This window comes from Mirounga leonina, unplaced genomic scaffold (genome assembly GCF_011800145.1).
Source record: "Mirounga leonina isolate KUSES-001 unplaced genomic scaffold, KU_Mleo_1.0 Mir_150, whole genome shotgun sequence".
Classification (NCBI taxonomy): Eukaryota; Metazoa; Chordata; class Mammalia; order Carnivora; family Phocidae; genus Mirounga; species Mirounga leonina.
The window spans coordinates 23,400,011-23,412,546 of record NW_023270374.1 but is presented as its reverse complement, the minus strand read 5'-3'; the positions used below and the strand labels follow the sequence as shown (position 1 = coordinate 23,412,546).

General features: G+C 44.5%; 2 protein-coding genes across 2 annotated transcripts in view; both read left to right on the top strand.

Annotated features, from left to right (window-relative positions):
* Nucleotides 1-4,230: 4,230 nt before the first annotated feature.
* Nucleotides 4,231-12,536, top strand: part of TTLL9 (tubulin tyrosine ligase like 9) — a 38,841-nt gene continuing 30,535 nt past the window's right edge. Inside the window, exons 1-2 of the mRNA XM_035006056.1 lie at nucleotides 4,231-4,245; nucleotides 8,577-8,620. Coding sequence (XP_034861947.1) covers nucleotides 4,231-4,245; nucleotides 8,577-8,620 — 59 coding nt within the window. The remainder of the gene's footprint in view (nucleotides 4,246-8,576; nucleotides 8,621-12,536) is intronic.
* On the top strand, nucleotides 6,341-7,076 carry LOC118011345 (cell division control protein 42 homolog). Its single transcript, XM_035006057.1, has one exon. It carries the CDS (start codon nucleotides 6,411-6,413, stop codon nucleotides 6,984-6,986), a length of 576 nt encoding a protein of 191 aa, XP_034861948.1. The 5' UTR covers nucleotides 6,341-6,410; the 3' UTR covers nucleotides 6,987-7,076.

Sequence of the window (12,536 nt, the reverse complement as noted above, 5' to 3'; positions counted from 1 at the left end):
GTTAAAAATGGTTAGGCCCCACCGTTATGCATTCCCAAGGCATCCTAAACTTCTTCCTCTAGGGTAGTACTGATATTCTCTTTTTTTTTTTAAGATTTTATTTATTTATTTATTTATTTATATTTAGAGAGAGAGTGCAAGTGAGAGAGAGCACGAGCAGAGGGGAGGGGATGGGCAGAGGTGGAGGGAGAAGCAGACTCCCCACTGAGCAGGGAGCCTGATGGGGGACTTGATCCCAGGACCCTAATAGGATCATGACCTGAGCAGAAGGCAGATGCTTAACTGACTGAGCCACCCAGGCGCCCTGTAGTACTGATAGTTTTTTCTTATTAGGGCAAAAAAAGAGAAAGAAAGAATAAATCCAGATAAGAATACTTTGGCTTATTGGCTTCAACTGTGTTGTTTCAGTAAAACAAAACATTCCAAATAAACTTAAAGTAGTTGAAGTTTCCTCTCCTCTCTCCTCTTCCTTCACTCTCCACAGAGGAAACCATTGTGAATTTGGTGTTCATCTTTATAGTCTGTATTTTTTAAAAATATCAATTAATTAATTTATTTATTTGAGAGAGAGTGAAAGAGAGAACACGAGTGGGAAGGAGGGGCAGAGGGAGAAGCAGGCCCCCTGCTGAGCGGGGTTGGGGTGGGGTGGGCTCCATCCCAGGACCCTGGGATCATGACCTGAGCCAAAGGCAGACGCTTAGCCAACTGAGCCACCCAGGTGCCCCTCTAGTCTGTATTTTTAAACTTTTAATACCAATATACCCATAAGTATCTAGAATATACTTTCATATGTTTATAATTAATACAAATTTTAACCTTTAAAAATATTTATCATTCTACAACTCTTATTTTTTAAAGATTTTATTTATTTTATTTGAGAGAGAGAACAGGAGTAAGAGAGAGAGCAGGAGCAGGGGGGAGAGGGAGAGGGAGAAGCAGACTCCCCACTAAATAGGGAGCCTGATATGAGGCTCGGTCCCAGGACCCTGAGATCATGACCTGAGCCGAAGGCAGACGCTTAACCAACTGAGCCACCCAGGTGCCCTCCAACTCTCTTTTATTCATTCAACAGTAGGTTTGGGGATATTTTTATGTTGATATAGATCTGGACCATTAAATTTATCAATGAATAGTATTTTTTTAGAATATATTCCATTTTCTTAATCCATCTTGCTATGAGTGGACATTTAGATTGTTTCTAGTATTTCCCATAATTATAAAGAATGTTGCAATGAACATCCTTGTACATATGACCTATGAACAAGGATGAGAATTTCTTTAGGGAGGAATGTCACCTTGCACATTAGCTCCAAAGTGATAGTCCCTGGGCTGTGCAGCTGTATTCAGAGAGCCTATAGGATGTATGTCCAGTAGTGGAATCAAGGTGGTAAGTTGTGTGCATTTTCAACTTTATGAGATATTGCAAGTTGCCTCCTAAAGTGTGAGTCTACCGACAGCATATAAAGATTCAGTTTCCCCACATCCTCAAAAACACTTGACTTTGAATGTGTTTTTATTTTTGTCTAGGTGATATGTATAAAATATTTTATAATTGTTATGATTTACATATCTTGATGTGCTTATTGGCTATTTGAGATTCTTTTGCTGAAAGTTCTTTATTCATATCCTTTGTCCATTTTTCTTTTCTTTGTGAGGTGGGGTAGTCTTTTTCTTAATAGTTGTAGTTCTTTGAGTACTAGTCCTTTGTTATATATGTTGCACATATTGCCTCCTAGTCTGTAGCTTGTCTTTTAATGATCTTATATATTTATTTATTTTAGAGAGAGAGAGAGCATGAGTGGGGGAAAGAGGTAGAGGGACAAGCAGACTCCCTGCCAAGCGGGGAGCCCGACCTGGGGCTCTATTCCAGGACCCTGAAATCACAACCTGAGCTGAAGTCCGAAGCTTAACTGACTGAACCTCCCAGGTGCCTTATTTATTTATTTGAGAGAGATAGAGAGAGCAAGGCACAGGTGAGATCACGAGGTGGGGAGGGGCAGAGGGGGAATGAGAGGGAGAGAATCTCAAGCAGACTCCAAGAGCAGAGCTGACTCTGGGCTCGATCCCATGACCCCAAGAGTCAGTCACTTAACTGATTGAGCCACCCAGCATCCCACCCCCTTTTTAAACATTTTAATTATTTATTTATGTAGCTTGTCTTTTAATTGAACCTACAATGTCTTTCGTTGTATGGCAGTTCAGATTTTGAGAGAGCCACAGATTAATTTTTTCCGCTATGAGTTGTGCTTTATTAAGAAATCCTTGGGGTGCCTGGGTGGCTCAGTCGGTTAAGCGTCTGTCTTCAGCTCAGGTCATGATCCCAGGGTCCTGGGATCAAACCCCGCATCGGTCTCTCTGCTCAGTGGAGAGCTTGCTTCTCCATCTCCCTCCGCCTGCCGCTCCGCCTGCTTGTGCTCTCTCTGTCAAATAAATAAGTAAAATCTTAAAAAAAGAAAGAAAGGGCGCCTGGGTGGCTCAGTTGGTTGAGCGACTGCCTTCGGCTCAGGTCATGATCCTGGAGTCCCGGGATGGAGTCCTGCATCGGGCTCCCTGCTCAGCGGGGAGTCTGCTTCTCCCTCTGACCCTCCTCCCTCTCGTGCTCTCTGTCTCTCTCTCTGTCTCAAATAAATAAATAAATAATAAAATCTTTTAAAAAGAAAGAAACCCTTCCCCACCTTCACATCATAAAATATTATATATATACTTAAGTATTTTTTCTAACAGCCTGAAGTATTTGTTTGTCATATTTATTCTTTAACCTGCTTGAATTAGGCATCTATTTTTCACTCCTATGGAAAGTCAGTTTCTCAATGCCATTTACTGATTTATGATGCCACTTCTATTGTACATAAAGTTAAAACACACACACACCTGTATCTATTTCTAGGATCCCTATATTATTCCATTGATATTTGCCTCTCTTGGGTTGAGACGGTCTCTCAAAAGTCCTTGTTGGATTTAAAAAAATACGCATCTTTTTAATATTGAGTCTTCCTGTCCATGAACATGCATATCCCTCCATTTATTCAGGGCTTCTTTAATATCCTTCAATGTTTTCTAATTTTTCCTATGAGAATATAAACTCCGCAAGGGCAGATACTTGTTGGTTTTGTTCAGTGCTATATCCTCGTAGAGTCAAGAATGAGGCATGCCATAAACTAGAGGCTTATTAAGAATTTGTTGCTTAATAAATGTCTTGCATATATTTTATTAAATATATTCCTACATAACTTATATTTTGTTGCTATGAAACAAACAAACAAAAATTTTTTTTAAAGATTTTATTTATTTATTTGACAGAGAAAGACACAGCGAGAGAGGGAACACAAACGGGGAGTGGGAGAGGGAGAAGCAGACTCCCCGCCGAGCAGGGAGCCCGATGCGGGACTCGATCCAGGGACTCGATCCAGGGACTCGATCCAGGGACTCCAGGATCATGACCTGAGCCGAAGGCAGTCGCCCAACCAACTGAGCCACCCAGGCGCCCCGAAACAAACAAAATTTTTAACAGTTTCTAATCAGCTATGGTTGGCATAGATCCCAGGGCAGTGGAGAAGGGAGGCAGGGAAAGGCAGGGAGCCAATACAGGGTGCAATGACGAAAAAATTGCTAACGTAGTGGAGAGGCCGGATCGGATTTGTGCTCTTCAACTGCAGTGCCAAGAAGGAACTGGAGCGGCGAGGGCAAGAGTGGGCACTGGCAGACTGGCCAGGAGGCTACTACAGGAGTTGAGGTGAATCCTGGCATCAAGTTGGTGCCTAAGAATTCGAGAGTGCCCGAGAAAAAGCAGAATAACTGGCCGCGTTACCAACTAACCAAATGATAAGGCGACTCAGTGAGGGACCGAGTAAGGAAACTTAGTACCATTGCATTTACCAAAAGCTGAGCTTTTCATTCTGAGCGCTCGTACGTCTAGCGAAACGCAGCTGGAAGAGGCGCTGGGCAGTCAGCGCCCGCCGAGGGCAGCCAGTCTCGGGCCGGGTGCGCCCCAGGGTCGCGGAAGCGAGGGGTTGGGAGAGAAAGGTCGAGCGAGTGAGGGGGTCTGGGCCGCCGCGGCGCGCAAAAGCTTTCAGCGGCTGGGATTGGACACTAGCCCGCGCGGAGAGGCGGGCCCTTGGCTCATCCAATCAGAGCGGCGGATCCGGGCGCCCTCCGTCGCCTTGGCAACGGGACGCGGAGGCTCGCGCGTGGCGCTGCGGCGGTTTGGGTCCGGCCCTGGGGAATCGTACCATGTCGCGCCCGAAGGTAGGAGTGCCGCGGACTCCAGATGCTTTCATCGTCCTTAGAGAAGGGAGGGAAGCCACGGAGGCATTCCGACTTGGGGGTCCCCGCGGAGTGATTCCGGATAGAGTGGGAGGAAAACGATGAATACAGAGAAAAGACTTCAAGCCCCGGTTGGCCGCGCGCCGCGGGAGGTGCTGCGCGAGTCCACTACCCGGCTCGCTGGCGGGAAAGTTACGAAAATCTGGGATTCTAAACTGTACTTAGCGATTTCTGTGACCCTGGGGGAACCTCAGAATTTTCGATTTCCTGACCTGTAAAAGCTCTTAGAGGTTACGCTCATCCCGCCTCCCGTTTGCCTACCCATCCATCCATTCCTAATATTCATCCTAAAACGCTAATCAGTGCCTTCTTTAAACTGAGCCCAGTGCCGACCAATAAGGACACAGAGGTGAATCAGACAAATTCCTGTCCTTAAGAGTGCACGGGCCAACTCCCCCACTTTAAAATGGGAAAAATGTGACCCAAAGAAGGGAAATGAATTACTCTAGATTCCAGCACCCCCCCCACTAGCCTGCTTCTTATCCCGTGCTCTATTTCTCATGAATTGGCACCCCCATTTCTTTAGTTCCCTCTCACAACAACAAAAAAAACCGAGTGATTCCATTGCGCCCACTCAGATAATCCAGAATAATCTATTTTAAAGTCAGTTGATTATATCTGCAACCTTAATTTTCCCTTGTTATGTAAGGTATTTACAGGTTCTGGGATATTAGGACATGGGCATCTTTTGGGGGAGCATTATTCTGTCTACCACAATATTCTATCATCAAATAATTGGAAAATGAAATTTTAAAAGTATTATTTAAAATACCATCACAAAATCAAATCCCTATGAGTAAATTTAATTTAAAACGTTTTAGACTTCTGGAAAATATTGTGGAAAGAAATTAAAGAAGACTTAAATTAATGGAGAGATAGACCATATTCATGGATTGGAAGACTCAATACTTGATGATGTCACTTCTCAAAATCTATAGATTTAGTACAATCCCAATAAAATTCCAACACACATTTTTGGGAGAAACCAGCAAGCTTATTCTAAACTTTATATTGAAGTGCAAATGACCCCAAATTGCAAAGACAATTTTGAAAAAAACAAGGTTAGAGGACTTATAGTACCTGATTTCAAGATTTACTAGAAAGCTATTGTAATTAAAATAGTGTGGTAGCTGGGGCGCCCAGGTGCCTCAGTCGTTGACCATCTGCCTTCTGCTCAGGTCCTGATCCCAGGGTATCAAGCCCCGCATTGGGTTCCCTACTCCGTGGGAAACCTGCTTCTCCCTCTCCCACTCCCCCTGCTTGTGTTCCCTCTCTCACTGTGTCTCTCTCTGTCAAATAAATAAATAAAATCTTTAAAAAAAAAGTGTGGTAGCAACATAAGGGTAGACAAATAAGAGTCTAGAGATAGACCTACATATACAGTCCACTGAATTTTAACAGAGGAATCAATGCAATTCAGTGAGGACAGGAAAAGTTTTCCTATTCTTTTTTATTTTTTAAAGATTTTATTTATTTATTTGTCAGAGAGAGAGAGAGAGAGCACAAGCAAGGGGAGCAGCAGGTAGAGGGAGAAACAGGCTCCCTGCTGAGCAAGCAGCCCGATGTGGGACTTGATCCCAAGACCCTGGGATCATGACCTGAGCTGAAGGTAGACACTTAACTGACTAAGCCACCCAGGTGCCCCAGGAAAAGTTTTTCAACCAAAGACTGGATAAACATAAGGGAAATAGAACTGAAAACATGAAAGAGTATAAAAAATATAATCAAGGGCGCCTGGGTGGCTCAGTTGGTTAGGCGACTGCCTTCGGCTCAGGTCATGATCCTGGAGTTCTGGGATCGAGTCCTGCGTTGGGCTCCCCGCTCAGCAGGGGGTCTCCTTCTCTCTCTGACCCTCCTCCCTCTTGTGCTATCTCTCATTCTCTCTCTCAAATAAATAAATAAATAAAATCTTAAAAAAAAAGATATAATCAAAAAAGAGAAGGACACCTTACTAGTGCTGGGGTAGTTGGAGGGACTTGAATATACTACTGAGATAAGAGTTCACGTGCTGGCAAACGCCCCGGCGGAGAAGCTGAGGTCATCATCGAATCTGAAATATTTAAAGTGGATACAAAACTGTTTCAGCAATGCAGACAATTAAGTGTGTTGTTGTGGGCGATGGTGCCGTTAGTAAAACATGTCTTCTGATATCCTACACAACAAACAAATTTCCATCTGAGTATGTACCGACTGTTTTTGACAACTATGCAGTCACAGTTATGATTGGCGGAGAGCCATATACTCTTGGACTTTTTGATTCTGCAGGGCAAGAGGATTATGACAGATTACGACCGCTGAGTTATCCACAAACAGATGTATTTCTAGTCTGTTTTTCAGTGGTCTCTCCATCCTCGTTTGAAAATGTGAAGGAAAAGTGGGTGCCTGAAATAACTCACCATTGTCCAAAGACTCCTTTCTTGCTTGTTGGGACCCAAATTGATCTCCGAGATGACCCCTCTACGATTGAGAAACTTGCCAAGAACAAACAGAAGCCTATCACTCCAGAGACTGCTGAAAAGCTGGCCCGTGACCTGAAGGCCGTCAAGTATGTGGAGTGTTCTGCACTCACACAGAAAGGCCTAAAGCATGTATTTGACGAAGCAATACTGGCTGCCCTGGAGCCTCCCGAACCGAAGAAGAGCCGCAGGTGTGTCCTGCTATGAACATCTCTCCAGAGCCCTTTCCGCACAGCTGGTGTCAACATCGTACTAAAAGCAATGTTAAATCAAACTAAAGATTAAAGATTAAAATTCGTTTTTGAAAAAAAAAAAAGAGTTCACGGGCTTACTGAGGGTTCTAGAGGGGAGGGGGGTAGGGGGATGGGTTAGCCTGGTGATGGGTGTTAAAGAGGGCACGTATTGAATGGAGCACTAGGTATTATACGAAAACAATGAATCATGGAACGCTACATCAAAAACTAACGATGTAATGTCTGGTGATTAACATAACATAATAAAATAAAATTTAAAAAAGAGTTCACGTGCTTTTGTCGGGGGCTAATTTCTGTCAGTTTCATAAAGTAGTATCCTCTATCCCTTCTATGGCTCTTTGAGGGATAAGATGGAGTGGTAGGCAGAATTCTAGAAGGCCCCCAAGATTCCCACCCCCTGTGTACACACGTTGTATAATTCCCTCCCCTTGAGTGTGGGTAGAGCCTGTGACTTTGATGGGATAGTTACTACCGTGATTATGTACCATGCATCATATAGGACTCTATTGTGGCTGACCTGGAGTGGGGAGGATTGGAAGTCAGAGGGATGAACTCCTGATGGCCTGGAGGAAAGCAAACATCCATGTTGTGAACTGCCTAGGGGGCCAAGTTGAAAGGAACTGCAGGGGGCCTCTAGTTGCTGAGAGCAGTCACCAATCAAGAGCTAGCAAGTAAACAGGGACCTCAGTCCTGCAATCCCGAGCAACTGAACTCTGCCAACAATCTGGATGATCTTGGAAAAGGACCCCAAGCCCATGCATGAGAATCATAACCCAGGTCATCACCTTGCTTGTAGCCTTGTGAGACCTGGCCAGAAGATCCAGCTAAGCCATGCCCAGACTCCTGGCCCACAGAAACTGCAAGACATAAATTTGTACTATTTTAAGCCGCCAAGTTTGTGGTAATTTGTTATGCAGTAATAGAAAACTAATGCAGATGACAAGTCTGTCCAAGTTGCAATGGTCATCCTGCACAAGACCAATTTTGATTTCTTTTTTCATACCTGCCATTAGGGATCAGTCTTACCAGGACTAAAGACCAAACTGTTTTAGACGTGGTAGAAGCAAAATAATACCCACCCCCCAACCCCCACTGAGGATTTGAAAGGTCCATTTTGGGTGCAGAAATTAACTTCACTCTGAGTCTTTGATCCATTCCCCTTCTGGACCATGGATCTAATCAAATATTCAAGTTTCAGTTCCTTCTCACAGAGCTGGCTGAGCTCAGCCCTCAAAACTGGGGTTCAGGGTTGGACCTTTGGAGTACTGAAAACTAGGTATTCACTCTACTGGTCATGCCTGTGGAACAATCCTGTGAAGTGGGGCGATTTGATACCTTGAATACTTGGTGATTTATTCCAAGGACCAAGCTGCTGGGCACATGTTGACCAATGTGAACTTGGCCAGGCTGGTCCTTCACGCCTAAGGATCTGGGCAGTGTTGTGTCTGATGGTATGAGCATTTTAATATCTGCAGTAAATTGAGCTGGGACGGAAGGGTGGATATGCAGAACCAGTTACATCACTTTTCTTTTCTCCTTGCAGAATCAAAATTACAAGAGCCATGGATTGTCAAAGGGAAAAGAGCGGTGAGTGCCCCACGCAATCTAATAAACACAAAAGTAATTTCCTTCCTTCCTCCCTCCCTTCCTACCGTCCTTCCTCCCCTTTATCCAGCTCTGCATCACTGAGCACTTACCATGTGCCCGGCTGTATTAACTCCTTGAGTCCGTATCACAATCCTTTGAAATAGATACTACTATTGGGTCCGTTTTATAGGTGGGGAAACTGAAGCTCAGAGAGGCTAGGGAACTTGCTCACGACTATAGGATCAGTTAGTGACAGAGCTTGCCGGGCTCCAGGGCCCATGTTGTCTGTACCTATGCCCTCCTGTCTCCTTCAACAACCATGTGATGACTTGGTAACCCCAGTGTCAACTCTGCCCTGATCCTCTGCTTCCCTCTGCGGCTGTAACCGGGTGCAGAACTCAGCACCTCGTCGGATCCCCTAAAGGGAATCCACTTGCACGGAGCAGGAGGGAGCAATGTAGACTTGACTGACGTTTTCTGTGGGGAGTCAGAGGAGGTTACATCGCACATGCTGTAGCACATAGTCTATTTCATTAGATATTTCTCCGCTTTCTAAAGCTGCTTCTGGTTGCACCGCCACCGAGGAGGGCTTGTGTGGCCTCTGACCCTTCCGCCATGCAGCACCCATCAGAGCAATGCAAGCACAATCCCAGACGCTGACCTTCAACTTCAACACCCACTCCCGCCCCAACCCAAAATAGGGCACTTCAGTTAACAGGATCTGTTCTATTAGGACAGACACCCATTAGAAATGTGTTTAGCTACAAGCAATAGGAAATCCAACCAATAGCAGCTTTAAAAAAATTGTAGGGGCGCCTGGGTGGCTCAGTCGTTAAGCGTCTGCCTTCAGCTCAGGTCATGGTCCCAGGGTCCTGGGATCGAGCCCCGCATTGGGCTCCTTGCTCCTCAGGAAGCCTGCTTCTCCCTCTCCCACTCCCCCTGCTTGTGGTCCCTCTCTCTGTGTGTCTCTGTCAAATAAATAAAATCTTTAAAAAAAAAATTGTATTAACTTTCCTCATGTAACAAAGAGCCTGGAGGGCTGGTGCAGTGTTCAGCTCGGTCAGAGTTGTGTCTCCGTGCTGGTCTTGACCTTTTCCCTATGGACACCAAGTAGCTGCTATAGCCCCAGCCTTCACGGCAAGATCAAGATGGGAAGAAGTGGGGGAGGAAGTCTCAAGCCGCATCTCTTTCTCTCTTTATCTTAATCAAAAGAACCCATGCTTTCCAAGAACGCACCCTCTTTAGCAATCGTACGTTTTTATCTTACTGACTGGAATTGTGTGACCTGGACCCCCCAGGCTGCATGAGGCTAGGACTCTAAGTTACATAGGTGATGTTATACTATTATTGTTCTGCGGGCTGCTTATGTCACACGAAGCTGTATTTTCAGTATTTATCCATGTTGGTGCATGTAGATCTGGATACATTTTAACTACTATGTGTTCCATTGTATACCACTGGTTATTTATCTACTTCCTGTCGAAAGGCCTTTAGGCTGTGTCTTAGTATTGATTCCCTCCAGAAGCAGACCCTGAGCGGTTTATTTGGAAGGTTGGAAGGCGATTCCAGTAAGCACTGGCAGGGAAGTGGGGATGTGAGACAGCGAAGGGAAAGAAACCAATAAAAGGTGCATTACCGACAGGTTATTGCAGTGGGCAGGTGGGCTCAGTCCCACTGGGGATTCCTAAGAGATATTGCAAAACACACTGCAGACTCATCCCAACTGAGCAATGAGGGGCTGGAAGATTTATCCATCAAGTACAGTTGTCATTAGTTGTGTGCTGTTGGGGGAGGGGCACTTTGGATTTGCTTTAAGCGCTGGCTGAGCAGACTCTGGGGGCCAGAAAAAGCCCTCAGGCAAAGAGCTGCAGGTGCTGGCAATGGAAGACCCTCCGATTGACTTGCACAGGAATGGAGAATGCCCAAGGGACAAGGGCGGACCACCAACTGTGTGCTGCAGGTTATTTCTATAAAAAATATTAATAGTTCCAAAACGAGCATCCCTGTACGTATAATGCCCAGTTGCATATGTAGGGTATCTATCTAGAGTATAGAGCTAGGATGGAACTGCTGGGTCTAGAGTCTGTGCAAATTCAATTTTACTAAGTACTGCCTTGTGGTTCTCCAGAGTGCCTTCTACCAGCACAGGAAGAGTTTCCAATTTTATTTTATTTTATTTTATTTTTAAAGATTTTATTTATTTATTCATGAGAGACAGAGAGAGAGGGGGGCAGAGGGAGAAGCAGGCTCCCAAGGAGCAGGGAGCGCGATGCGGGACTCGATCCCAGGACCCTGGGACCATGACCTGAGCCGAAGGCAGACGCTTAACCATCTGAGCCACCCAGGCGCCCGAGTTTCCAATTTTAGCACATTGTTGACAAACTTGGACTTTTAGATTTTCGCCAGTCTAATGTGTATGAATAGTACCTGACAGTTTTAATATGCCAAATTGCTCTCTAAAGATTTATCCAATTTACAATGCCATCAGCATTATAGGGTAATTATCATTTCCACATTCTTGCAAACACTTGGTATTTGTCTGATTTTAAACATTTCCCCCAATCTGATGGATTTTGAAATTGTATCTCTTCATTGTTTTGGATTAAATTTTAAATACTCCTGACTTTACTACTTTAGAGCAGTGGTTCTTAAAATTTGAGCTCAGGATCTCTTTACTACTAAAAAATTATTGTGGACTCTTACTAATTTTTGTGTGGCTTGTATTTATCAATACCGTATTAGAAATTTAAAATGATAAATTAAAAATATTTATTAATTCATTTAAAAAGCAACAAGGTACTCTACCTGGTAGCATAAATAATGTATTTTTATGAACTTATAACTGTGTTCTCCCTCCTGCAATATTACTAAGATGAGTAGTCATTGTTTTTACATTTTTGTGAATTTCCTTAACGTCTGGCACAATATAAAACATTTGGCTTCCTAAATGTTCTGGATTCAATCTGTTCTGATATGTTGTTTTGGTTTAAGAATAGGAAGAAAATCCAGCCTCACAAAGATATGTAGTTGGGAAAGGGAGGGCTTTGTGAACCCCTGAAGACCCCGAGGAATACTGGGACCACCCATCAAGAACCGCTATTCTAGGGCATTACAATATGCACCCTTAACTCATCACTGTCTACCCTGAATCAATATTATTCCACTTCCCGCACAACCTAAGAGCCCTAGAACAGCATGCTCTGTTTACTCCCCTCTGGTCCTTTGTGCTGTTATTTTTGTCATGTATTGAAACACTAAAGAAAGTTCTTCAGGCTGAAGGAAAATTATACCAGATGGAGATTCAGACCTACAAAAGGAATAATGTGTGGAGAGAGGGAAAGAGAGAGAGACTGATTTTCCAGAGACTGTAAGCCCCTTCCTCTGACTAGCAGTTAGGTTGGGGGCTGATCATTGGATTCCTCCTAAAGCTGAGTAGAACATGGGCTGGACTGAAGCTGTAATTACGCTGAGTTCACTCCAAGCCCAGCCTCCTGTACGTACTCCTGTTTTGATCTTTTGCCCTGGGAGGGAGGGGGCTGGACGGCCGTTCTGTTTTTGTTTGTTTGTTTATGGTTTTTTGGTTCACTTTTGGATTCAACTCTGGCAGGGCTGCCCCAATACACACACCACATCAATGTGCAGGAATATGGGTTTTCTTTCTGCTTTACTGTGTTCTCTACTGCTTCTTTCTTAAGCAAATTTGCCACAGTGTTGTTTTGGTTTGGTTTGGTTTGGCTTGGTTTGGTTTTGGAAGGGGGTTCTTCCAGATTTTGATTTGGTTGGCCACCCTAGTATTGTCTAAGCTCAGCTGCTTTCCCCTGGTGCCTGCAAAGTCTCCCCTCCACAGCTGGCTCATTCCTCCACTTGCCCGCACTCAGACACCCCCCCAGACCTAGAAACTGCGGCATCTCTCTGC

Bases quoted from the DNA above. Each gene is read 5' to 3' on its own strand.
- LOC118011345 (XM_035006057.1), top strand. From the start codon at position 6,411: ATGCAGACAATTAAGTGTGTTGTTGTGGGCGATGGTGCCGTTAGTAAA.